General features: G+C 46.1%; 2 protein-coding genes across 6 annotated transcripts in view; one reads left to right on the forward strand and one right to left on the reverse strand.

The window, feature by feature from the left end:
- Positions 1 to 26,477, forward strand: part of Rsph9 (radial spoke head component 9) — a 50,990-nt gene that overhangs the window by 16,864 nt on the left and 7,649 nt on the right. For 2 of the 4 annotated variants that reach the window (XM_048805390.1, XM_048805393.1), the window contains one exon: positions 17,983 to 18,055. In XM_048805390.1, the coding sequence (XP_048661347.1) occupies positions 17,983 to 18,014 (32 nt within the window). In that variant the 3' untranslated portion in view covers positions 18,015 to 18,055. Of the gene's footprint in view, positions 1 to 17,982; positions 18,104 to 26,477 lie in introns of those variants that run through there. The other 2 variants (XM_048805391.1, XM_048805392.1) reach the window with 1 other exon arrangement.
- Mrps18a (mitochondrial ribosomal protein S18A) lies at positions 146 to 16,714 on the reverse strand. 2 transcript variants are annotated; one of them, XM_015487801.2, is made up of 6 exons: positions 16,570 to 16,714; positions 9,810 to 9,841; positions 6,852 to 6,959; positions 4,230 to 4,353; positions 3,965 to 4,034; positions 146 to 588 (listed from the first exon to the last, which is right to left on the reverse strand). In XM_015487801.2, exons 1-6 carry the CDS (start codon positions 16,679 to 16,681, stop codon positions 444 to 446), a joined length of 591 nt encoding a protein of 196 aa, XP_015343287.1. In that variant the 5' UTR covers positions 16,682 to 16,714; the 3' UTR covers positions 146 to 443. The 2 variants fall into 2 exon arrangements, with proteins under 2 accessions (XP_015343287.1, XP_048661351.1); XM_048805394.1 differs by lacking the exon at positions 3,965 to 4,034 and having other exon boundaries at positions 445 to 588.

Here is a 26,477-nt window from a genome sequence, read left to right on the forward strand (position 1 = left end):
CAATAAAAAGTATGGAACCTGCTTAGCGCATGAACTCCATCCAGCGGCACTCCAGTGTAAGGGCTTAGTGGCTTGATGCTCAGCAACCAGATGGTAACATGCCCAGGCTCCCGGACTTCCCAAGCAGCAAGCACACACTCAGAAGGTAAGTTCATGGTCGGGTTTATGACATTCCTTCTGGCAAAACTCCTGTGCCCCGGCACTGACCATCACCCAAGCCAGTCATAAAATCACAGCAACTGCCAAAGGACCCAGCTTGCCTGCCCCTAGCTCCCAGCACTGTTGCTGGCAGCAAGAGTACTAAAGTACTATCCCTTGTACATTTGTGCTGGCTGGCCAGGCCATCCTATGGTGGAGGGCAGAAGGACAGCTGTGGGGGCTCCCAAGCTGGCCTGCTGCTGCTCCCCAGCAGATGTGCAGGAGGTGCTCTGGCCAGGTCTCAGTCAATGATAGAATTTCAAAGGCGTTCTTGAGTAGCAGATGTTGTCCTTTAGGAGTGGTGACCCCACAGCCATGCCCACCTTGTTCCAGCGGGCACCTCTTTTGTAGATTGGCTTGACGGAGTGGGGAGACCAGCGGGTCAGGTAACTGTGGAGGAAGCACAAGGAGGTGGCTATGAGTGCAGGGTGCACGCTGGGACAGAGACAGCAGGGTATGGTCTCCTTGTGCCAGGCTGCCATGCGCCAGGCAATTCCTTCCTCCAGTTTTCCTTTTTCTAGGGGAAGGGATTTTCCTGCTGAGTGTCCTATAAACAGATGGGCTGGGTGCTTGTTGCTCCAACTGTGTGTGGCCAGGGTTAGGCAGCCTGGGCAGCTCTCTGATCTTTACGAGTTGTCAGTGTTTGTCCGTGCTGTGGGAGAAGGCAGAGGAAGAGGCTGCTTGGAGAGTAGATTGCTGCTCTCTGGCCCCAGCCAGGGAAGGACAGTGATGCAAGGGTCTGGAAGAACCCTGCACTCTTCCCCACTTGGCTCTCTCTGCCACCCCAGCCTTCAGGGAATTCCCCAGGTCACCACAACTAATCAAGACCCCCGCCCCTCACTTAACCCATGACGGGAACCAAGGGATAACGGCCTTTGGGTGCAACCTTGGCCCAGGAAGGTTCCTGTAAGTAGGAGGGGTTGGGGAAAATGATGGCCACCCATAGTCCTCTGGCCTCCTTTGGGGATGGCCAGGGTCCTGACAGTTCCTGGAAAAGTGGCTCATATGAACTGGGATTGGGGTTACTCTATCCAGAATGAAACTTGGATCCTGTCCAAAAAGGCCCATCCTTTATCCTGAAAGTTCAGCTATGACAACAGCCAGGAATCCTCCTCTGCCTCCACTCTAGGTGTGTGTTCACCCCAGCACCTCTAGAGACCCTCAAATGAAAAATTTTTTAATTTAAAAAATGAATAATTTTGGCTAAAAATTTTTAGATGAAAAAGAAAAAAAGATTGCTGATTTATGCATTTCAGCTGAGTTCCTCTGGCTCTTGGTCTTTTGCTATTAGCTCTGTGCAGAGGGGAAGCTGTGAGGGCGGGGTGGGCGTGGATGCCTGATCTGCATTCCATGTGTGTAGAGTTGGGGTGGGGGCTGCCAATATCTGCTGGAAATGTCAATGCCCCTGCTGGGGTACTGGCTCTAAAGGGGCTGGCCCCAGGACAGTTTTTTTCCTATGATCAGTTTTCTTGGATAAAAGAAGAGTAAGGCAAAGGGAAGGGACCACCAGATTGATTCCTATGCTGATCTCTCCCGTCTTTTGGGGGGAGGGTGAGGACATGAAGCTTGGGAGCAGGCCCGCCAAAAGGAGTGCTCACTGGGTTCAAGGACTCCAGAAGATCCCTAGGCTGATTCCCAGAGCTACTGTCCTCAGCCATTCTTTTTCTTTTGTTTTGGTACTGAGGATTGAACTCAGGGATGCTTTACCACTGAGTTACATCCCCAGCCCTTTTAATTTTTTGAGGTGGTCCTGCCTCACCCTCTCCAGTTCCTAGGATTCCCGGTATGAGCCACTGTGTCTGGTCCTCAGCTATTCTCTTCCCCAGGCCTTGGAGACATCGGAGAGAAGCATGTGCCACATGGAAAAGCTGCCTGGCAGGGATGGGCTAGAGACCTCTGGTCATTTCTTTGGAAACACCTTAGCTTTAGAAAGAATCCAGGCTCTCTCCCAAATTAGCCCCTTCCTACCTCTCCTGAGAATGGGCGGCGGGTGGACAGAGGCAGCAAGACAACAAAGCACGACTCTATGGGGACCAGCAGAACCTGGGCCCCATACATGGCAGCAGCTCAAGGGCCTCTGGGTGGAACCATAGAGTCCCTTGCAAGGAAATCAATTTCCTTTATAGCCGGGACTCCCCCTCCCCCCCCAGGGTGGCCTTTTGAAACCCAAGAGCCCCCACACATCATCAATCCTCTGTCATGTTAAAGGACACCGGATGTATGGGAGGGAGCCTGGCCTAGCTTCAAAGGCCTGAGGGCAGGATGGATTGTGTCCTCGGGCCTGCTGCTGTCTCTTAAAAATCCAGGAGGGTGGGCTCAGCCCTCAGTGGGTCCATAGCCCAGTGGGAAGATGTAGGACTGTACCATGTACCAGCTCTGTACCATGTCCAGAGCTGCTGGCGGTTGGCCCAGCTCACAATGTGGGAGATACAGGTGGAACTGGGCACAGGGCCAGGGTGCTGGCAAGGTGTCCGTAAAGGCACAGCTCTGGCCCAGGCTCTGGGGTCAGGGGAGACAGGGTACCAGTAAGCAACCCTGTGTTCCCACATCCTGCACCATTGACCCAGCAATCTGGCCTCCCACCCTCCATACCTGGGTTCTAGTAGGGCTCAGTCTAGGTTTACTGGGAGTTAAGGGGTCTTGTTTTGTGACAGTCATCTTTGGTTCCCTACAAAGATGAATTTTTCTCATTCCAGTCTGGAAACTACTAGAGCAGCTGGACAGACTGGAGGCTGTCTGGAGGGGCCATTAGTAGAGTAACACAAGAAACTCCAAAGTCAACTTTACAGACCTGGCCTTACTCTGAACAATGGGACACCATAGATTTAAGAGCACATGAGTGTGGTGATGTCAGAGACAGAAGAGGAACAGACAACAGGATAGCCGCTTGAGTGTTAGACAAGAATCTGCTCCTATTCTAGAAAGGCTACCTTGTTTAGGCTGGAGGGAAGACTGATTCAAGGGTGTGGGCTGTCTTCTCCTCCTTGATAAAACCTCAGGACCTCTCAGGCTGCCACACAAAGTTGAGTTGGATGTGAATTGCACAACTTCATGAAGCACCGCTTGTGATCTAGTCTACATGGACGCCACCCTGAGGTCATGCAGTGCATGACCTGCTGTTATGTATAGTGACCCAGAGAGCTCTTCCATTTCTTTCTTTTTTGGTACTGGAGAATCGAAGGCAGGGGTGCTTTACCACTGAGCTACTATCCCAGGCTTTTTATTTGTTATTTTGAGAAGGGTCTTGTTAAGCTGCTGAGGCTGGCCTTGATTGTGATCCTCCTGCTTCAGCCTTCCCAGCCAAGCTGCTGGAATTACAGCTGTGTGCCATTGTGTCCTGCGAGCCTTGCTCTGCCCTCTAATAACCCCAAAGCTACAGTGAGCTAGAAGACTGAAAGTTTGTAGAAGTACTCTGACATCTCCATAGCAACTGAGTGTGATGTCATAAACAGGGGATTGGCACATTCCAATGCCCAATCAGCAGGCCTCCTTACCCTTCTTGCCTCTATGTCTGTGCTCCACAGGGCTGGGAAAAGGAAAGAGTCTGGGGCCAGTAAGGCAGGCAGTAGAAGCAGTACACACTGCAGTCATGGTGGAATGATGGAGGTGGGGGTGCTTGAGCTGGTGAGGAAAGGACCAGACATCCAAGGCCACTCTAGCTTTCCTGAGCTGTGGGCCACACTCCACAAATGGCTTCCCCAGTGGAATCCAGTGTGAGTCGCAGGCCCACAGAGTGCTCTGGTTGTTGGCACCCAGGATTACTTACCGGTTGAGTTGGGGTTTGCTCTTTGGAACAAATCCTTCAGGAAGCCGAGGCCTGTGATTTGGGAGCAGACCTGAGTGGAGGAAGTGCATATAAGGGATGGTCTCTGCAGCTGAGGAGGCATCCAGAAAAACCAAGTGGGAGGTGGGCACAGGGGTGGGTATAACTACCACTCTCGATACCCGCTTCTCTGCCTGGAAGGTAGATACGTAGGGCAACAGAGAGGGAGGGCGGGAGCCTGCAGCCCTCTAGCTTAGGGGCCTTCTACCTGCTCGGTGGGCCATCTTCACACACTCCTCAATCTTGCGGTGTTCTTCCTGGCATAAGCCTGTGATTTTTCGGGGCAGCATGCCTCCATGAGGCCGGATGAACTGGCTTAGTAGCAGAACATCCTAGTGGAAACCGAACATAGGAGACATAGGTCAGCTAGATTTACCTTTAATCCTGGGGAGTCATGGGGAGCCACTCCAAGGGGTTGATGTGTCTTAGGAGCCCACCTGAGATGACTCCTTCCACACAGACCTTCGTACATTAGTCAGCCACCTTCTCTAACAAAGGTTAATCTCAACTCAGTAGGATTTTCTGTACCAAATTATCAACCCCAAGAGCTCTCTTTGCCTCCATGAGACTGCATGCTGCTAGATTAGGAAAGAGACTACAAATGCTTTGAGAAGCACCCATCTTTCATGCACTTGCAGTATGTAAAATATTTGGTGGATTGTTCTCAGACAGGAGAGGAGGCACGCCAGATATTCTATACAAGAAGGAAAGCCATTTCAGCCACTAGAGCCTACAGGCCACAGGCTGAGTATATGCAGACAGCCCACTTTGCCTTCTGCCATTTCCTCTGAAGTGCTAGGCAAGAATGCGAGCTGAGGAGGGAGGCCAGGTTGTTAAGTTTAATCCTACATTTTCTAACCCCCCTGTTGACCAGATGGGAATGGATTCCTGGGCTTCCTTTGGGCCATCACATGTTCAACAGGCTGCTTAGGATGGGTCAAGGAAAAAAAGATAAAGAGAGCCAGAATTGAGTGAGAAGGCCCCCTTCCCCCACCTTTCACAGAATGGCTGAAAGGGTTAACAGAATACACCACTGTCCCACTAGTGGCCTGGCCTGCAGTCTTAGCAGTCATGTTCCATATACTGACTTGCTGCCCTGGCAGACACCTCACTGTATGACTGCAGATTTGCATTAATCACTGGACAGTTCCTGAGGGACCCAGGCCCCCAATTCTCTCCCTTATACTCTTCAGAATCAGCTGAAAAAGAACTTGGATTAGATTACTCCAAGGCTGATAAGCTGGGCTCATCACCCCAGCCCTCCACTGTGGGCTGCCACGCAAGCTGATGGCTTTGTGCAATTCAGGCTAACAGTGCTCCAAGTAGAAAGGGGTAAAAGGGAAAACAACTTTACCCTTTACCTCAGAGGGGATTAGATTTCTTCTGCTGGATAAACAGAGCCAAGTACATTTCCTGGAAACTGCTGGTAGGAAGAGTGACCCACAGTGGCTGGGCAGTTGTGGGGTTCACTGATCAGCAGCTGGGATTCAAAGCATAACCACATCCCCACTAACTTTCATGTTGCAGGAAGCTCATAACACCACTCTTCTGCCTGTACACTTTCTATTACTTCTGGCACCCACTGGCAGAAGGGCGTAGGGAAGGGAGAAAGAGCCTCTCCCCAAAGGTGGCCTGAAGCCAAGGCTCCCAGCCCAGGAGATTAGTTGGGTCATTCTGTTCAGATCCCATGGGCATGTGGCCTCTTCTGCTCTTATCATCTGACCAGGATCTCTGTTCTTAGTCATCCATTCCACAAAGGGGCATAGGGACAACTCACAGGTCAAACTAGCTTAGAGCCTGAATCACCTGAAATCCCAGAATAGAGTGCTTAATGTCACCAGCTCTGAAGAACAAGTATGGATTTCTCCAGGGCTGTGTCCTACCCCCTCCCCATCTCTACAGGGTAGTAGGAACTTGGGTTCTGTATCCCTGGAATTTGTATCCCAGTTCTGATACTTAGCTGGGTGATTTGAGGCAAGTTCATTAACTTCTCCATGCCTCAATTTCCTCATCTGTTAAACATGAATGGAAAAGTCCCTACTTCAAGGCATTAGTGTGAAAACTAGGTGAATTAAAACAAGCACTCACGACAGTGCCTAACGCAGGGTGTGCCCTCCTTGCCCTGCCTGCTGCTGTGGGCACTTGTTATCCCTTTCTCCAGAAGCAGCTGCTCCAGAAGAGGTGGAACAATCAGGGATCTCTGTAGCTCCAATATGGGAAAAAGGAGCAGTATGTTCCCAGATCACAGTAAGAACCATAAGCCAGCCTCATTATAAAAGAAAGAGGGCTGGGGATGTGGCTCAGTGAATATAGCACTTGCCCAGCCTATGCCAGGTCATGGATATGATCCCCTGCACCACACATATATATATACCTACAGAAATAAAAACAAAATGAATATGGTATAATGTATTATTATGTATGATTATGATGCACCAATTTAAAAAAGTAATAAAAGGAGGAGAGTAAACCCAGACCTGATTCTATCACTGCAAGAATATAACTCCTAGTGCTCCAAAGCATAACTGATCCATGAACTCAATCCATGGCTCTCAGCCCTGGCTGCATGTTAGAATCAGAGGAAAGATTTAAAAATGCCTGGCTCACTCCCAGAGACTGATTCGGTTGGTCTGAGGTAAATGTGGGGCATCACTTAAAGTTCGTCAGGTGATTCTAAAGTCCAGCAGGGTTTATAGCCACTGGACAATGCTGCTATTTTTTGTGGTTTTGTGAAATGCAACAGTGGCTATGGCATGGGGATAATGCTCAAGTTAACTAGAAACCCAACCTCTACAACACGCAGGCTGAATGTCTCTGCATGCAGACTCACCTCATAGGTATACTTGTGCTTCAGGTTCCAACGGCAGATGGGGCACTGGCCTGAGGGGTTGGGGGGATATGGACTCTCCTTGGGAGTCTCTATGATACGGCCTTCGATCTAAATGGAAGAGAAAGAAGACAGCCGAGGCACAGGATCAATGTGCAGCTGCTTATCTTTGAGCAAACCCCCAATGACAGGAATTCTAGTGGAGGTTTCTCTCTGAAGGTCTGGTGGCAGCAGGCCTCCACTGCCTGCACTTAGGTGTGTTTCAGCTGGGATGGCCACAGGGATGTGGTTTGGCAGCCTACGGGGTAGTGGGAACTATCTGGAGAGAGGGGGGAGGCTTACTCTAGTAACTGAATGCTACCTTTCCTTCCTCATCAAACAAAAACAAAACACTAGAACTTTATGCTTCCTCTCGGCCTCTGGCAAAAGGTAATACATGCACAGGGTAAAAGTTTCAAATGGCACTGGAGACCAGGGAAGATTCCCTCCCACTCCATGTCGTTCTGAGGAGACTGCACTTTCTAGCTTTACCTCACAGAGTGAAGTCTATGCAAACAGACCGCACCAGAGGTGATTTTGCTCCCCAGGGGACCCTTGGAAACATGTGGGGACTGGGAAAGGAGTGTGACTGGCATCTAGCTGGGATGCTGCTAACCATCCCACATTGCACAGGATAGTCCTTCCAACAAAGAATTATCCAGCCTCAAATGCCATTGGTTCCAAGGCTGAGAAACCCTGGGCCCTGTCCATAAAAGCAGGTGTCTATGTGCACTGCAGTTCTCCTCTCTTTGAAAATAAACAAAAACCACAAACAGGCAGATACATTCCTAGCTCCTCTTTGTTTTTATCATTTTAGATGCCACCTTTCAAACCCTGCTAAGACCATGTGCAAAGTGACCCCCCTGCAGCTGTACTGTGTCACAGCCTTGAAATTATTCGGCGCTATAAACCAATGATCTGGGAGTCAGCTCCAATTGCAAGGGGTATTTAGAGAGCGTGGCTGACTGTGACTGTGAACTATGAGCATAAGGTTGGGAAAAATTTGAGGCTTTGGGAGGGAAGCAACACTGTCTCCTGGGGGTAGCAGGGAGACTGGCCAAAGAGAAAGGGACTGGAAGTCCTGCGTGGCTGTGCTGGGCACCTCTACCCACCTTTCTGCCATAGCAACCACTATGCCATACCTCTACCCACCTTTCTGCTATAGCAACCACAACCATAGCCAGAAATAGAAGCTGTGGGCTACAGAAAATCCACAGGTGCATAGTAGGCCTTGGGAGGGCATACTGCAATGGGAGAGAGCTCACATTTATTACCCTTCCTTATATGAATGGCTCTGTGCCAAGAATAGTTCACATAAATCATTTCATTTAGCTCTCGCCACCTAGTATGGCAGGTATCTGATCTTATTTCATAGAGGAGAAAGTATCACCCATGGTCAGCCATGGCAGTGCCTCTCCAGGCATGGATGGGCTCTCCCGGAGCTACTGCGAGTGTCTCCATGTTCATTCTACAAAGAGCAAATTCTTGCCTCACATGAAAAGCACTCAAAAGTCAGGTGTAGTGACACATGCCTGTAATCCCAGGCACTTGGGAGGCTGATTCAGGAGGATTACAAGTTTGAGGCCAGCTGGCAATTAAGGTACTGGGGACCAAACCCAGGGGTGGTCTACCACTGAGCTACATCCCTAGCCCTATTTTATTTTTTTAATACCAAGGATTGAACCCAGGGGTGCTTAACCACTGAGCCACATCCCCAGCCCTATTCATTTATTTATATTTATTTTGATACAGGATTTATTTTAGTTTTGAGACCAGATCTTGCTAAGTTGCAGAAGCTGCCCTTGAATTTAGCAATCCTCCTGCCTTAGCCTCCCAAGTTGCTGGGCTTCACCCTGGCAACTTAGCAAGACTCTGTCTAAATAAAATTTATAAAAGGGCTAGGGGTATAGCTCAGTGGCAGAGTGCTTACCTATATGTGTAAGCCCTGGATTGAAGCCCCAATACTGCAAAAAGAGAGAGAAAGAGAAGAAAAAAGTCAGATGTATCTTTCTCCTCTAGTATGGAGTTTACAGGGTAAATGCTTATTTGCCTTTAATCAAGGAACCCCAAAAAAGTGCCCTGATGGGATGGAAGTCCTCTAAAAAATCCGGACTGTTGAGGCTAATTAGTGGAAAGGTTGATGGAGTATTCTGGGGAAGACCCAAAGCGAAAAGACTTGTCTTGGGGAGGGCGGAGCTTGGCCAGCTGCCAGAAGGGTTAAATCCTTGACTGACATACAAGTTACAGAGGCTTCTAGGAGCTCTGTGGAGTGGCTGAGGATTTTTTTGAGGCATGGAAGGCCATGTGAAAACAGCGTTGTCTTTTAAGGATTATAGGATAATCTAGGCCCCGTGACTCCCCAAGGAGGGGAGGTAAGATATGTCCAGTGAAGGAAAAGGGAGAGTGGATAGATGAACAATCATTCCAACTTTCTTACCAACAGACAAGCCAACATGCCAGCTAAGTAAGGCCAGAGTGCAAAGAATGTCACCTTTCAAATGTGCATTGCTTAAAGGAGTAGCTTAGTCATTCCAGGCAGAAAAGAAAGGGAACTGAGATCCAGGTTCCCAGTTCTGGCAACTCACTCTGGCTCTCTAGGCCTGCAACACTGCCTTAGTTTCCCCTATGGGAAACTGATTTATCACCTGCCAAAGAATGTATCAGCAAAGGCCTCTGAGACCATATCATACAAAAGATCACTTTAATCAAATAACAGATAATCTCCGCCCAGGCCCAGTGACTGTTCCCGATTAGCCACATTACAATGCAGGCTTGGAAAATCATTGACTGTAGGATTTATGGTCACCCAGGGAGCTGGTCCAGGAGCCAGGAGTCCAGTGTGGGCCTGCTTCCCTCCCTCAGAGGGACAGCCAGGCAGTTCCAGGCGTTAAGGAGGTTTGAAGCGGCCAACTCGATACTTACTATAGTTGTCTTCCCTTCTTGGATCTCCACCACTGCAGAGATAAAGGGGAAAATTAGGTCAGTGATTTAATAAGGAACAGGGAGTTTCAAATAACAGCTCAAATTCTAGGCAGAAAAAAGGAGCCTCAAGTCTGCCCTCTCCTGTGGGCCCTATCTGGGACAGAAAGCATTCAGGGCTTACCCCCCAATGGCCAAGGCTGATTGGGGGCAAGCCCTGGTCAGGCACAGTGTCATCTCTCTGGGATTAAGGGTCTCCACACTAGTTTTGCCCATCTAAGCTGAAAGATACATCTTGGTTATATTTAAGAACTGGCAAGATCCTACCCTGTTGTGGTTAGCAATTATGACCTAAAAGTTGGTGGGGCAGCAGCATTGAAAAAAAAGTACTCCCTACAAATGCCCCTTCACAAAGAGAACAGACAAAATGGTTTCCGACTTTGAAAGGCTTGCAATTTAAAATAGTACTACCCTAACAGTGTTCTAGCAGCCCCGTGGTGGCTAATCAGTGAGACAAGTTCACCCTTAAACACATCCTGAGAGTTGCATGTTAAATCCCTATGAAGACAGCCCTGTGAATTAAATCCTCTCCTCAGCTCTATTTTTCTCCATTCCTCTCCCCGGAATGTTGCAAGAAACCTGCAGGAATAAGGAACCTGCAGATAGGGTGCAGCAGCATTTCAAGAAGAGCACTGTCACTCCAAACTGAGAGCGACTCCCTAGGTCTGAGACAGTCAGAAGGAAACACAGGGCAAGACCATCAGTTGCACATATCTGTCAGTTACACACAATTCCTATCTCACCTAACCAGGATACAGAATGACAACTCCAACAACCACCAAAGGAAGAACCAAGCTGACAGCCCACATTCAGCACTGTTCCTGGAGAGAATCCCCTGTTCTTTGAGTTTATTTAGGAAGAGAGCAAGCCATAGCTGTTAGCAGAGGATCTGGTCCATAGCAAATTATTTTTAGGGAGCATAATATTTGCCACAGTCCCCTTCTAATTGCTAACTACTGCAAGAGAAAACTTGGGCCTGCATAGCTGCAAACTGTCTCTCAAAACACTAAAACCCTACTTAAGCAGCAGCTTGGTTACCACAGTTTACCTTCACTTAGCTCTGGCCAAAGCAAGAAATAGTACAGATTAGAAAAAGCCTAAGGTCTTTAACGTTGAGAACCCAGTGAAAGCTACAGACCACTCCCAAGGGAAATGGCCATCAGCATATATACAATTAGCTGTGGATTGCAAGAAGCTCCTGGCCAGCTGTGTGTCTATGCGTTAGATATCCAAATCCTAATTCTGGTTATCCCTTGTGGTAGGAATATGTAGGTACTTTTAGTTTCTTCTTTTTGCCTATTTACATTTTCTAAAATAAACATATGTTGCTTTTGCAATAAAAAATAAAAGGGACTAAGGAAAAAAGGCAATTCTAACCAAGCTAGAGGCCCATGGCAGCATCTGCGTGATCACTGAACTCTGTGACTGACACCTAATTGGACACAGACTGCTTGGAATTGTCCTCCATTTGTTTTCTGGGCTAGCCATTCCAAAAGACTTATTATTCCAAAACAACCAACCTGAGAGCCTCTCAATATCCAACCCAGCCACACAAAGGAGAAATGATGACTAGCAAAGCCCTGAGGCTCTCTCCAGAGAACACAGTAGTCACTAATCAATTCACAGACAAGCTAGGTTTCTCAGAGAAACTTAACTTGCGTCATCCCACACACCCAACACACGGATCTACTTGTACAGAACAGAGACCAACCCAAGAACGGGATGTGGATGAGACTCAACCTGGTCCTTAGTCTGAAAGCCAACACAGCTGCAGAGGGAAGGTCACTGCAATGTGTCAAGATACAACCAAGGGTTGGGGGAGTAAAAAGAGGGCACACATCCCTAGCCCAGTAAGGGATCCAAGTGCCCCGAAACTTTGAAAATTCGCACAAACTGTATTGGGAGAGGGTCTGCGGGCAACCCATGAGCAACAAGCAGGGGGGAAAGTTTCTAAGCTAAGAAGCCCCACAGGAAAGAAAAGCAGACACATTCTGGTACCACTGGAGTCAGCACAAGAACAATGCCCTGAAACACAGAGGATAAACATGTGGTTCCCTTCGAGGTGCAGGCACTTGGTCCTAACCATGAGGTAAACAACTCTAACAAAACACACATCACTCTCGGCCAAGACCCAAACCCTGAAGTCATCCCACTGGCCCCTGGAAAAGAGATCAAAGCTCATGGCAAGCTCCACTATTCACAAGCTCTCCACACAGCAACTCTGAGCCAGTGAGTCCTCTTACTAGGAGCCAGTGGGTAAAACAATAGGCAGATGCTTATCTAGGGGAGACAATTTGTCAAACCAGAGGAATGACCTGAGAACTCACAAGAGACAGAGACTGATCAGGGTGGTGTCTTAGTGCAGGGGGAGAGGGCCCAGCTGGAGCCTGGACAGGCCCTCAATAGATTTTAAGCCTCTGGAAAGAGGAGATAGGCATCAAAATAGTATTGATTTTCAGTGTGCATAGCAAAACATGTTAAAACCAAACAAACTGAGATCCATTTTGTCCCCAGCCTCCTCTCCATTCAAGAGAAGTGGGGTGGCTAAGAAAAGCTGAACTAAGAGATTTAGGCACTAACAGAAAACTTGTTTGGGAAAAGATGAAATCACCCTTGTGTTCAGAGATATGGCAGTATCAAGTAAACTAAGGAAAAAGATGAAGCAGTTGTCTAAACTAGAATTAAGGGCCAAATCCTTCAAAATAGGCATTTCTCATAATCTGTCCCAAATGAGGCAACACATTTGCTAAGCACCCATGGGGTGTACAGCCTCACTCTACATATTGTGGAGAGCTGGGACTGAAAAGGCACAATCTTTGCCCTAGTGGAAGAAAGGGAACTAATCCAAGTATGAGAATTTTACCATAAGAAAGCTCATGCCTCTTAAAGAGGTTCTTTGAGTACTTCAGGAAACTCTCCTAGGATAGAGTCCAAGATAATTAAATTATAATAGTCTGGAGCAAAACAGCAATGTGGTGAGACTGTGAGGAACACAAAAGACCTTGATGGCCACATAAATACAAATGCAGTGATCTGCAGCTGTAATAAAGACCCAACTGCTTAGTAAAGAAGGAAGTGAGGACAGATAAATGATGAGTAGTATTGCAGGGTATGGCTGCAGTGAGGTCAAAGAATCCATGAGCTCCAAGATCTGTGGGAATCAAGTCCTAAGCAGAGTATGAAGGAATGGAACAACCGAGGGCCAGAAGGTAGCCTTACCAATCTTGTTTAGGGTTAGGAAGCAGAGAACATTTTTGGGATGTGTGCCTGCACTTCTGGCCACTAACTACTTTTCTCAAATAACTTCTTGCATCAAGATCTGCTTTCTTTAGTTCATCTTTAATTCAACCATTAAAATTTCCTGGTTCTTTCACTGAATCTCCCCTTCTTTTCCCTTGGACCTCTCAGGGAATTTCCATGCCCTACACTTCTGAATGAGGAGGATTACTACTGCATAGAAATCTCTTTCCACTAGCAGGTCACTTTGGACTATGTCCCTTGAGTTCTTTTGTTTTCTGTTTGTGGTACTGGGGATTTAACCTAGCTCTACATCTAAGCTACACCTCTAGCCCCACCCAGTCTTTAGTACCAGATTGAACCCAGGCACTTAACCACTGAGCTACATCTTCAACCCTTTTTATTTTTTATTTTGAGACAGGGTCTCAGTAAGTTGCTGAGGCTGGCTTTGAACTTAGTGATCCTCCTGCTTCAGGGGCTCCCCCCATCCCCCAGCTGCTGGGATTAGAGGTGTATACTATCATGCCCAGCTTCCTATTTTATTTTTGAGACAGGGTCTTGCTAAATTGCTGAGGCTGGACTTGAACTCGTGGTCCTCTTGTCTTAACCTCCAGAATTGCTGGGATTACAGGTGTGTGCTATTCCACCTGACTGTCCCTTGAATTTATTTCAAAGTCCTCAACTTGCATACTCTTCTCTCCTGGCTTTCAGCTCATTAAACTGTCCACCCTGCCAGGCACATCATTGTCTGAAATGACAAGTCCTCTAAAAGCTCTCTTAACTAAATGAAGAAATGATGCAAATTCTCTTTGGCCTTTCCCCATTACGCTGAAAGCGTACTGAATCATGTATAGATCATGGTTGTTAATTCATACAATTATGCATTTGTTTTCTTGTTTTTAAATGTTTTCTTGTTTTTAAATACATTTCCTTAATGAGGGATCTAAGAGTGACAAAGCAGGACAAAGATCTAACAAAATATTTGCTAAATCTGGCAGTACCAACCATAAAGGCATTAAACAGTCTTTAACAAGTTAACTGTTAAGAACTTTCAGGGGAGGAGGGAACACCAGGAAGGCTATGCCATAGAGTACCAAGGTAATGTTACTGATGGAGAGAGAAGACTATTGGCTCAACTTCCACCTCTCCCACTTATAGCTCATGTTGGGCAAGCTACTGAACTCCTTACGACCAGATTTCCTCAGCTGTTAAAATAAGGACAGTTAATAGTCACCTTTAAGAACCGTTAAAAAGAATGAATAAACATATGTGGAAAATCAGGCACAGTATGGTACAGCAAGAACTTAGTAAATCATAATTTCTATTTTTGTCCCTTTTCAGTCTTGCTCCTTCAATAATAATTATTGAATCAATCTCTCTCTGTTGGTTTTATATGTCCCTCTTGCCAGACTTTAGATCAGACTTTGTCAGAAACAGCAGGATTGGCATTTTAGGCCAGACGGTTCTTTGTTATAGGGAGCTGACATGTGCACTGTAGGATGTTTAGTAGCATCCCTGGCCTATACCCCATGCTTTACAAATAACAGAGCCATTTCCAGAAAACAAAAACTTGAAAGGTTCTGGACACAGATGATTACCAAGAATATAGAATATGATAGTGCCTTCATGTAAGATCACATCAATTCAATCTAATACTTAGATTTAGGTTTACCAATGATTAACACAGACAGAACAGCTACTAATCCAAGTATTTATGGAGAAGACTTTAGAGAGCCATTTGAATATACAGTCCATCATTTCCCAAACCCTCCAACTAAAATAATTTCCTAAGCCTAACCTAAAACACTCCTATCTTTAAAAATCCAACAAAGAAGACCTGGTGCAGTGGAGCATACCTTTAATCCTAGGAACCTGGAAGGCAGGAGGGTCCCAAGTTCAAGGCTAGCCTGGGCAACTTAGCAAGGCCCTGTCTCAAAATAAAAGGGCTGGAGATGTAGCTCAGTGGTAAAAGTGCCCCTGCATCCCCCATACTGTAAAACGAAGCAAAACCAAACAAATAGCAACAAACAAAAACCCAATAAGCAAAATAAAAAACTATCCCTCTTTCAACTTTTTTTTTTTCTGAAAAAAAGGCAAAGAACTGTTTCAACTTTGAATTTCATAAAGGATATGCAATTTGCAGCAATTAGAGTTTGACACTTGGTAGACAACCTAATAAATGTATGAGTATAGGCTTAATTATGCAGCATGGAAACAGATGAAACTCCTTATCCAAGTTCTTTCTGTCATCAGCATGATCTCTTTGGTGTCTTTCTTTAAATTATTCTTGCATTAAGCAGGAAGTATCTGGACTTTTTTCCCTCCTAGTAATTGTTCCATCTTCCCATCATAGTTGAATTCTTCAAGCATACCTGCTATTACCATTTCTTATTGAATATCTTTTTGATTTCCTCAAACTTGCTGGCCACTCTACTGAAACTTGTTTGAAATCTAAAGAGAGAACTCTTCCAAGACAAATCCAAAGATTCCTTTGTTAAACTCTTCTTTTTCTCCCTCTGACAACAATGATCATTCTTTTCACTGGATACTTCTCAGCTTTTAATGATATACTGGTTGGCCAATACTATGACAGAATCCTAAACAAAACAAAACTATATCACTTATTTTTCACATCACTCATTCTTTCCTGCTTCCAACAGTATACAAAGGAAGGCCACGTCCTGAAAGACCTTTTCACTCTTTGCCAGATTCCATCCTTTTATAAGCCTGTTCAAGAAACATTCCCCTTCTGAAAATTTCTAACCGGGTTTGCTGTTTCCGGTAACTGAATCTCCCAGTACTTTTTGTCATGTAAATGGCTAACTTGAATTTACTGAAGTGCACACATATCATCTCATTAGAACCTAAGCTTCTCAGGAAAAGAGCTGTGTTTTCTTTCTTCAGAATCCCTTCACAGCTTGAAGCACAGCACTTGTCCTTCAGTAACCTCTCAGTTGACATTAGGCTCCTTTCCCAGACAATATTAACGAAAAACGCAACCACCCTGCGGCATTTGCCTGTCTCAGCTGTTCAATGGCCTTTCCACCTCGGCCTGCACCTCTCGGGGAGACTACCGGCACGGGGGTGAGGGGAAGCCACCTTCAGATCACAGCATTTTCTCGAGAGAAATTGATGTTCCTTCTTCATGGTTCAGGGACGTTTTAATGAAGGAGATGGCGATGCAATCTCTTCCTGAAAACTTTTCTGAACCCCGCGACAGGTTTCTATTTCTGCTAAGTAACTAGGTCTTTCTCGCTGCCCTCCTCCGTTTTCTGAGAACACTTACAAGACACACAAATTCAAACACCATCACCAAGGTCGGAAAAAGGTTTTAAGCACCCTGTGAGGTCAGCACCTCCGCCGATGTTTCAGAGTCTCGTGAAGGAAGGGAGGGGCGCACCACGGCGGGCGGAAGTACTTTCTGTAGCTTTTCTCAATCTCGGACGCTCATGGACTTAGGACTCACCTTCCCTGAATCCTCGAGCTGGAACCCGAGGGCAACTGGTCGTGACTGGGACCCCCAGGAGCCCTCGGAGCAGCCGCCCACAGCCGGATACCAGCGCCATGAAGGACGCCATCTTGAAAACCAAGCGTGACCTCTGTGCACTTCCGCTTCCGGAACGGCGCGTGCGCAGCCGGTAGTTCGGCAGGACCTCTGGCGCCGGACTTTTCGCTCTTTTACTCCTGTTATTATTTTATGTATTTGCTTATTTTAGTACCATGGGCGCTTAACCCCCAGGGGCGCTTAACCACTGAGACTCATACCCAGCTCTTTTTTATTTTTTTTTAAGATACAGTCTCACTAGCTTGCTTAGGGCTTTGCTAAGTTGTTGAGGCTGGCTTTGAACTTGAGATCCTCCGGCCTTAACCTCCCCCTCCGCTGGGATTCCACGAGTGTGCCACCGCTCCTGGCTTTTACTCCTGTTATTGCCAGGTCTCTTACCCCGTGGGCATTTGAGTTAAGGAGAGAAGCCATTATGTCAAATCGTTATTTCTTTTCGAGGGAGATCTTCTAGGTCCTTTGTTCCACTCCCTAGTCTTTAAAGTTGCTTTCGTTCCCTGGAGCGCTTGCCTGACATGTGTGAGACCCTGGGTTCGATCCTCAGCACCATATATAAATAAATAAAACAAAAAGATCCATTGACAACTAAAAAAAAAACTACCCCTAACATATTAGCTGTGGGGTTTTCAGTTTCTGTGACTGGGGCTCGATCTGTAAAGGAGAGGTTAAATGGTTAGGGCTTCTGGCTTTGGAGTATCAGGTATTAGATCTGGGATAGAATTAACACTTCCTTCTTCCCGACACCGCCTCTCCCCAACACACACTTAGAATTCTTGCTCACTTAGACTTCTCTCCAGCCTCAAGGCCTTTGAACAAGTTATCCCCTCTGCCTGCTCTTTAACAAAGTGGCAAACTCCTACTTATTCCTTAGAGCCCACCTCAAATTCCTTTCTACAGTGAAGCCTTCCTTCACCATCCTGACTCTGGTTCTCGGCACCAGATAAAGGTTCCATCTTAGTACTTGACACAGTTGCGGTTTTACATTTGTTCGTATAACATATGTCTCCCCACCAGACTGTAAACTCCATTAAGGCAAGAATAATGTTTTTTGTTGACTTTCATATCTCCAGCATTTAGTTCAGTTCCTGACATATAATAAGAGTGTAATATATACTTGTTGAAAGAACAAGTAAAATCAATATTGTAGGGTTGCTGTGAACATTAAATGAGATAAAACAAATGTTCAATAAGCATAAGTTAATAGGGCAATTAATTGAGGTAACTCTTTTCCTGTTTTACCGACTTGCTTTATAAGGAAGCTTATGGTACCCAGAAAGAAAGTCCAACTGACTAATTTCCTCTCTTTTACATTTGCAGGATATGTGGGATGTTCCCCTGGAGCTATATAAGAAAGGGAAGATCATTTGCCACTCAATTATTCCACTTGGTGGTAAGGACCCCACCCCCTTCCAGAATAAACCTAAACGGGGAATTTCTAGTTATCTTATTCTGATTCAAGGATGAGAAAAACCAAGCTTATTAAGTGGCACAGCATGTTCCTTGATGAGGGACAGAGAAGGGAGCCCACTGTCTAGTTGGGACTGCCACCTTGGTGGGATTGAGGATGCAGAACAATTGTTGCATGGGGAACTTGAGTAGTATCATCAAAAACAGGGAGAACAGGAGAATGTGGCATTGTATACCAACAAAACACCACAATTAGGGGAATCAGGGGAAACTTGAAAGAAATGTCAATCAAAGTGGGAGAAACTGACATCTGGGTTAGGAATGGAACAGAAGGTCTTGGTGGGATGTAGGTCTAGGTTTCCCTGCCAAGATAGGAAAGCTTTGACTCTCCCTATAGCTTACACTTTTCTTTTATAAAGATGACCTTTAATCACACCCACTGTTAGTACCACATTCCCTGTTTCTTTAAGCATCCTCAACTACTTCTGGGGACCCAGCAGAGGCTTTGGCAGTAACAAAGCCCCACCCAGCACTTGCTTTGGACATAATGAGCTAAGGCATTCAAGTACCCACCTTTGCTCATTAATTTATCATCATCAAATTTTATTTTGAAAAACCACTATTTTCTACAGTGAGGTAATGTGATCATTGTAGGAAAAAGAAGAAATGGATGAAATAAAAAGTAAATAAATGCCATCCGTAATCCAGAAAGAAGTGTTAAATATTTAGCAAAATAAAATAGTACTGTGCATATTCTTTGTTTTGTAATATCTTGTTTTTTAAATACATTTTTTATTAGTCTCTACATGAAAAACCAATTCTGTGAGGGACCAGATTTAACTCAAGAGATTACCCTTACACACACACACACACACACTCGCACAGAGAGAGAGAGAGACCTTTTAATGAAAGTATTAATTATATGGAAAGTACACAAATCAGCAGTATACAGCTTGAGGAGTTTTCACAAACAGAACACACTATCTATGCCAACAAGTGAACATAACCAGCACTTTATAACACTGACTTGTGTCCCCTTCCAGACACTACTACTTCCAAGGATGATGATTATCTCAACTTTTAGCACCAGAAATATTCTGCTGTGAATATACCACATTTAAAAAAAAAACCCTGTCTTCTGTTGATCCTTTCCATTTGAGACTATTGAAAATAGTGTTGGGAAAAAACCTGACTTTTGGAAAAAAATAAACCTTTTTCAGGGATGTATCTAGCCGCGGAGTTGTTAGGCTATCAGGTATGTATATGCTTAGCCTTAGTAGATCCTGACAGTTTCCCATTGTGATTGTACCAGTTTACTCTTTCACCAGTTATGTATAAGAGTTACAGGTGATCCACAGCCCTATTCGTATTTGGTATTTTGTACTTTTTCTTTTGTCGTTCTGGTTGATGTGTAGTAGTGTCTCATTGTGTATTTATTTTACGTTTCTCTGATACCTAATGAAGATAACTTTTCATATGTTTATAGGCCATTTAGATATCTTCTTTTGTAAAATATATGTTCAAGACTTTGTTCTATTTTATTTGGGGTTGCTTATTTCTTTCTTTTTGATTTGTAGTTCTTTATATATTCTAGATACCTAGATGTATTTATATAGTAAATGTCATATAACTCTTTGTGGGTCGCTTTTTGTTTCCATTTAGTTTGTGGTTTTGGTGAGTAGTAATCTTTCATTTTTAACATAGTGTAGCTCATTGGAGTTTTTCTTTATTGTTTGTCCTTTTCATTTATTATTAATTGTTTTTCTCTTTGAAGTCACAAAGATGTTCTAGTATGTTTTCTCTCCAAAATTTTATTTTTTACCTTTCACATTTAGAATTTAAATTCATCTGGGATTGTTTTGTTACAAGACCTGAGATTGCAATTAAGATTAATTTTTCCCATAGCAATATCCAACTGACCCAGCACCATTAAAAAAAAAAATCACACTTTTGGGGCTGGGGTTGTGGCTCCGTGGTAGAGTGCTTGCCTGGCATATGTGAGGCACTGGGTTCAATTCTCAGCATCACATACCTCAGTTGGGTATGCTATGGGCTTTTTTTTTTTTGTACTGTTATGCTGTGAAATAAAAGGGGGTGAGGGCTCTTGTCTGGGGCTGCAAAATGGTAGCTGCCACCCAAAGGAGAGGTCTTTTCATGATCCAGGGTTTCTGGGGCTGCTGGCAGAGCTACTGTAACACATGGAGAACTGTTTCTAGCTGCAGTGGCAATCCTGGAACTCACAGAGCGGCAAGGACACTGTATGCTGGACCTTACCCCATTCCCTCTTCCAAGGAGCCCAGTCCCTAGCTTCTGCCCTGCTTTGTTCCTCACGCCTTGTTCTGGAGTCTTGTCTCCTATTTCTGGAGATAATGTAATCGGAACTAAATCTTCCCAAGGAAGATGTTCAGGGAACGCCCCTAGGAGATGAACCCAGATAGATTCATGCCAATAAAAATTTCAACGTGCAGCAGAAATGATCTGGTCTGGTGCCTTGCTGCCCACCAACAGGACAGCAGGCTCAGGCCAGAGCAAAGGCAAGAGTCAGGACACCATGGGTGGGTCAGCCAGTCTGACTACAGGGAAGTTCTGAGCCCAGCTGCGGATGGATGTGCTCTTCCAGCCTCCTTCCCACCTCGCCCAGGAAGAGAGATCTGAGCCAAGAGCCACATGGTTGTGACCTGTGAAAGAGTAGAGGCAATGAAAAGTGTGGGAAGGTGGAGAGCAGAGGCAATGAAAAGTGTGGGAAGGTGGAGAGCACTGATCTGGTAGAGAGCTTGGTGGAAGGGACAAGGAAAACCAGAGGAAGGGACTGGCAGACTGGAGTGACAGTCATGTTTGCTTTCTCTTAATTAATGTGGTTTCCTTACAAACCCCCTGCTGATTCCCAGCTGGTTCACTCAACCATAACAACACGTGGCCTGCCCTGCCTAGGCCAGGAACTGAGGCTGGACGCCTCCCAAGAAGGGTCTGGTTTCATCTGCAGCGGCTAGCCCTGCTCCCCCTTACTGGCTTTATGCAGATGAGGGAAGGGACAGCACCTCAAGCTGTGGAGACAGCTGGGCTGGAGAAAAGGCCAGGGCCTGGCTGTTGTGGGTTCGCCTGGTTGCACACTTTGGTTTCCCACGACCTTTCATAAGGGGCAGTACCCTCCTATTTGGGCTGTGGCCTGCCAAAAAGCTGAGTGGCGGGTGGGAGGAAACCTTGGACAAAAAGCCCTTGTTTGGTGGTGGCCTTCCTACAGGTGTGTCCTGCTGATACCATGTGCCTGGAAACAGTTGCGGCGAGGGTCTAGAGTTTTTGCTAATTCAACATTTTCCATCCAGTTTTCAGTGTCGTTTCTCTTCTTTGCCAGGATTCTTACTCTGTCCAAATTTCGTCATTCATTTGTTCACTGGTTCATTTCACCAGTAGGTTATCAATTGAGCAGGTACTGCATGCCTTTTATGAACAAATGATTATATGCACCTAGGGAATATGCTCTGGGGGTGAATCCTCTTGTTTCACAAAAGAAACACTTTATAAATTTGATGATTGCCCTGAAGTTCACTTGCTCTTTCCTTTTTATTTAACTAATTTTTTTTTACACATTTTAAATCATGAAATAGGACACACATTTCAGAAAAAGTATGTAAAAACTTAAATGTTCCATATAATAGATTCATTATAAAGCAAAACGGATTCATTTCTATGCTGGAGGACCAGGACACAGGACTGCCTTGATAAGGAGAAAGAAGGAAAACAAAGAAGTAGAATCAGTAAGAGGCAGTGTTAGCGGCCTTCAGAATCCCAAAGGCTTCTGGGAAAGTGAGGCTGGAGGAAGGCCCCAAACAAAACTGCCTGTGGAAGGGGAAGAGACCTGCTGTAGCGTTTGGGTGCCCTCCTAGGCACAGACTAGAATCCCAGCCAAATGAGCAGTCCAGCCTGTGGCTGTGTCCAGTGAGGCCAGCTCAGCTCAGTGCCCTTAGCAAGCCCAGCTCTGGCTATGTATTTCTGCAGAGGGCAGGATACCCTTACTGAGAGGGCCTTTGTGTCTCTGTCAATCGAAGTGACACATTTGAGTCCTTTCTCCTGGTGCCCAAGTGCATTTTTGTTTATTTTTTTGATACTGGGGAATGAACACAGGGGCACTTAACCACTGAGCCACATCCCCAGACCTTTTCTTAAAATATTTTATTTAGAGACAGGGTCTCTCTGAGTTGCTTAGGGCCTTGCTAAGTGGCTGAGGCTGGCTTTGAACTCATGATCCTCCTGCCTCAGGCTCTAATGCCACTGGGATTACATGCACCATGGTCCCTGGCCCCCAAATGCATTTCTTTTTCTTTCTTTCTTTCTGTTTTTGGTGGTACTGGGGGATTAAACCCAGGGCCTTAACACACTACACAAGTAGTCTACCAACTGAGCTATATCCCCAGCCCTGCTTAACCCCCAAATGCATTTCATTCCTAAGGAAATGTTTTTAACCTTTTAAGACACTTCAAAACGGATGGTACATTTTGCTGAATGTGTAAAAAATGGTGCCTTAGGCCGGGCTGTCCTCAGTATGCAAAGAAGAAATATACAAAAACAGCTGGGTGCAGTGGCTCATGCCTGTAATCCTGGTGACTCTTGAGGCTGAGGCAGGAGGATTGCAAGTTCAAGGACAATCTGGGCCACTTAGTGAGACTTTGTCTCAAAATAAATTACAAAAAAGGGTGCAGGAGGCTGGAAAGGTAGCTCAGTGCTAGAGAACCTGTGGATTCAATCCCCAAAGCAAAAGGACAGAGCTGTAGACTGAAAATCAGCCTCTTCCCTAACCAGCCGGCAACATAAAGCCAGGTGCACATGCTGTCTGGGCCTGTTTCTCCATCCGTAAAGAGCGTCATCAGGTTCTAGATTCTGATTCTGCAAACAGTCCTGTTCTTATAACCCAGAGTGGTAGGGCAGCTGTATCACATTTGCCAGAACTTAGCTTGATAGCTATACCTAGCCACCACGGCTACTGAGAATTGCCTTTTTTTTTTTTTTTTTAGAGAGAGTGAGAGAGATAGAGGTAGAGAGAGAGAATCTTTTAATATTTATTTTTTAGTATTTGGCAGACACAACATCTTTGTTTGTATGTGGTGCTGAGGATCGAACCCGGGCCGCACGCACACCAGGCAAGCGCGCTACCACTTGAGCCACATCCCCAGCCCGAGAATTGTCTTTATTCTAGGCAGACATGTGGAAATAGTCCATTCACCTTGCTGAGACTCAGTTTCTCTTCTCACAAGATAAGATGTCTGAGGAATCACCCAGTGGGATGGACTAGACCTGGAAGCCCTAATTTGGCAGTCTGAATTCCAAGGCCCTCCCCCAAATCCCCATCCCTGCCTGGGGATTGCTGTGGGTGTCAGAGGGCCAGAAGATCACCTGGGCCACAGGCCAGGAATAGGGTCCAGGTGTGGGAGAGATCATCTTAGGAACCAGCTGGCAGGGGCCCCTAGAGAATGCTATTGTTGAGAATGGTTTTCTTCTGGATCCTAGGATCCAGATGGGGGACAAATGCCACAGAGTGGTGGGCAGAGAGAGGAAGGCGACAGCTGAAGAAGGCTGGGGAGTCCCTGCTGATGAGTGGAGTCGGGAGACGTGCAAGCCCTGCCTCTCAGTGCCTGTGGCGCCTGAGGCTTATCCCTGCACTGTTTGGGGCTCCCATGACCTCATCTGTAAAGTGAAATGCTGGCCAAGGGATCGCTGAGGTCACCTCCTAATTCTAGGCTTCAGTCACTCTGAGTGAAAGCATAGGTTCTTCCTTTGTGCCTCCATCGCTGGGCTGGGCTGGGCACAGAAGGGAGAGGATAGAGTCTCGTGGAGCTCTGTTCTCATGTCCTCACTCTGCCCCTGCTGTTGCCACAGAAGCCATTTTGACCCCAAGGAGATTGGCTTCAGGTGAAAGTGGTAGGGGCAGGGCCAGGATAGGGACAGTCACAACATTTCCTCAATGCCATCTTCCTGGCTTCTGGAAACTGAGTGAGCTTTGGATCTGGCAGTTTTGGGATGAATTTATTCCAGTTGTGAGTATTAGTAATAAATACTAAAGGGATGTGAGAACTTGTGCCCATGTGGTCTGAGTGAGCACACACATGCTCCATGGATAGCTCCTGTGTGTAGGGGGGACTGTCAGAACTCAATGCTTGGAAAAATGCCAACTTTCCTCTTTGTTCACAATTTCCTTTTGACCCTAGAGAAGATTTTCTGATGTATTTATGACTAAGAGCTGCCAGGACGTGGAACGTGAGAACCCAGGGGAGGCAGTGGAGCTGGCCTCTCTGCTCACTCCTGTTGGGTCATTGGAAGGCAGCTGGCCAGAACGGAGGAAGAGGGCAATTGCTTTCTTTCCCCTTTGTAACCCATTTGGCTTTCAAAGGGACCTGTGTCCCACTACTCCCCTTTGTTAGAAACTGTATGTAAGCTTGTGTGGAGGGGGATGGATGGATCCTTGGGGGGCATTGAGGACCAACATGGCTGCCAGGCCATGTTGGTCCCTGGACCTCTGTGGAGGTCCATCTCTACAGGGCCTCCCACACCCTCAGCTGCTGCCCCTGTTGCTGAAGTTCTGTTTATTTTATCTGTCGTAGGCCTCCGGGTCTCGGATCTGAGGGTTCCTCATGGGTGGAATCACCCCTTATTCTCACATCAGTCCTGGATGGCAGGAAAGGGAAGGCAGAGGGTTTTTTCCTGACATGACCCACCACTCCCAGCATTTGTCCCAGAGAGGACATGTGATTTTCCCCTAAAGACCCAGCAAATTAGAGAGAGAGCGAGCTAATCAACCAAGCAACTGGGCTTCTAGTAACAGATACTATTTGTTCTTTGCTTGGGAGGTGGGAGGGGCTGGAGAATCTCTTTGTTGGGGGTTAGGTGGTCTCCAACAAAGGCGCTCTGGAAGCTGGACATTCCTGGTTGTCCTGCCTTTGGTCACTTGCTGGGACACAGAAGTTCCAGCTCTGCTCCACCAACTTGGTTTTGCCCAGGGAACTGATGGCGAGAAGGAGGGCAGGAGATGGCAGGACAAGGGAAACCAGAAAGGGAGCAAAGGGTTTGGGGACAGAGGGAGCTGGAGAAAGAGCAAATGAATAATGTCCTGGAAAACAGCTCGTTTCCCCTTTCCAGCCTCCCTCCCTGCCCTGCCCACTGGAGACAGTCGTAATTTGATTACATTCGCTTCCAGCCTAGCAGAGTAAACAAGGATCTCCTGTGGAAGGAAGACAGGAGGTGGCCCAGGCTTCTGGCACACTCTTCCCAGGGCCTTGACAGGGGTTTCCCCCTCCAGTGCTTGTCCTTTTCTCCCTGGGTGCCCATGTTTGGAAGGCTTCAACTCCCATTTTCTACCACTGTCCTGTGTCTCCTGTCACCCCCCGCAATGTCCTCACCCTGAAGCCTGCCTACCATGCAATTTTTAAAACTATCTATGATTTCCTGTTTATTATCAGTGTAAATCCTGAGTTCACTCATTTAGCATCTGTCCCCCTATATCTATCTCAGGAGAGGCCTGAAGGCAAGGCCATGTGTCTACCCTTCTCTAGGAGCACAGCATTGCTCAGGTCAAGGATGTGGCTAATTCTGGCTTTTATTTATTTATTTTTGCCCAATTTTTTTATTGTGGTAAAGTATGCATAAAATTTACCATCTGGGGATATAGCTTAGTTGGAAGAGTGCTTGCCTCACATGCACAAGGCCCTAGGTTCAACCCCCAGCACCAAAAAAAAAAAAAAAAAAAATTTACCATCTTGAAAATTCTTGGAAATTGAAACCAAGGCCTGGCACATATTAGGCAAGTGCTGATCACTGAGCTACACCCCAAGGCCCATCTGAACTATCTTTAAGTGTAGAGTTCCTCTGGCACTAAATACCTTCACACTGTTGTGCATCGGTCACCACCATCCATCATCCATCTCTAGAGCTCTTTTCTTCTTGCAAACTGAAACTGTGTACCTATTAAACACATAAGTCCCCAACCCCTGTGTCCCTGGCACCCATAAACCACCATTCTCTCTCTGTGAATTTGATTACCCCAGGTAACTTCATGTAAGTGGACCCACACAGCATCTCTTTGTGACTGACTGATTTCACTTAACATAATGTCCTGGAGGGTCACCCAGGCTGTAACCTGGGCCAAATTTTCCTCCTTTTGGGAAAGGGGAAATACTTGGGAACCATATTTGCCAAATTATATTGTTATACTCTGTGCATTTACAAATTGCACCATTATGTACAACTTTTCTTATGCACCAATAAAAAATATGGAAAGTAAAAAATGAATAATGTCCTGGAAAACAGCTCATTTCCCCTTTCTAGCCTCCCTTTTAAAAATTACTAATAATATACCATTGTATGAATTTAGCATATTTGCTTATCCATTTATCTATAGATGGGCATGTAGTTTGCTT

The sequence above is a fragment of the Marmota marmota genome, unplaced genomic scaffold, assembly GCF_001458135.2.
Source record: "Marmota marmota marmota unplaced genomic scaffold, marMar, whole genome shotgun sequence".
Classification (NCBI taxonomy): domain Eukaryota; kingdom Metazoa; phylum Chordata; class Mammalia; order Rodentia; family Sciuridae; genus Marmota; species Marmota marmota.

Excerpts from the sequence above, each read along its gene's own strand:
- Mrps18a (XM_015487801.2), bottom strand. The coding sequence starts at position 16,681 with ATGGCGTCCTTCATGGCGCTGGTATCCGGCTGTGGGCGGCTGCTCCGA. Across the intron at positions 4,354-6,851 it reads AGCACAAGTATACCTATGAG|GATGTTCTGCTACTAAGCCA; the intron begins GTGAGTCTGCAT and ends GGTTTCCACTAG. Across the intron at positions 4,035-4,229 it reads GAAGATGGCCCACCGAGCAG|GTCTGCTCCCAAATCACAGG; the intron begins GTAGAAGGCCCC and ends TCCTCCACTCAG.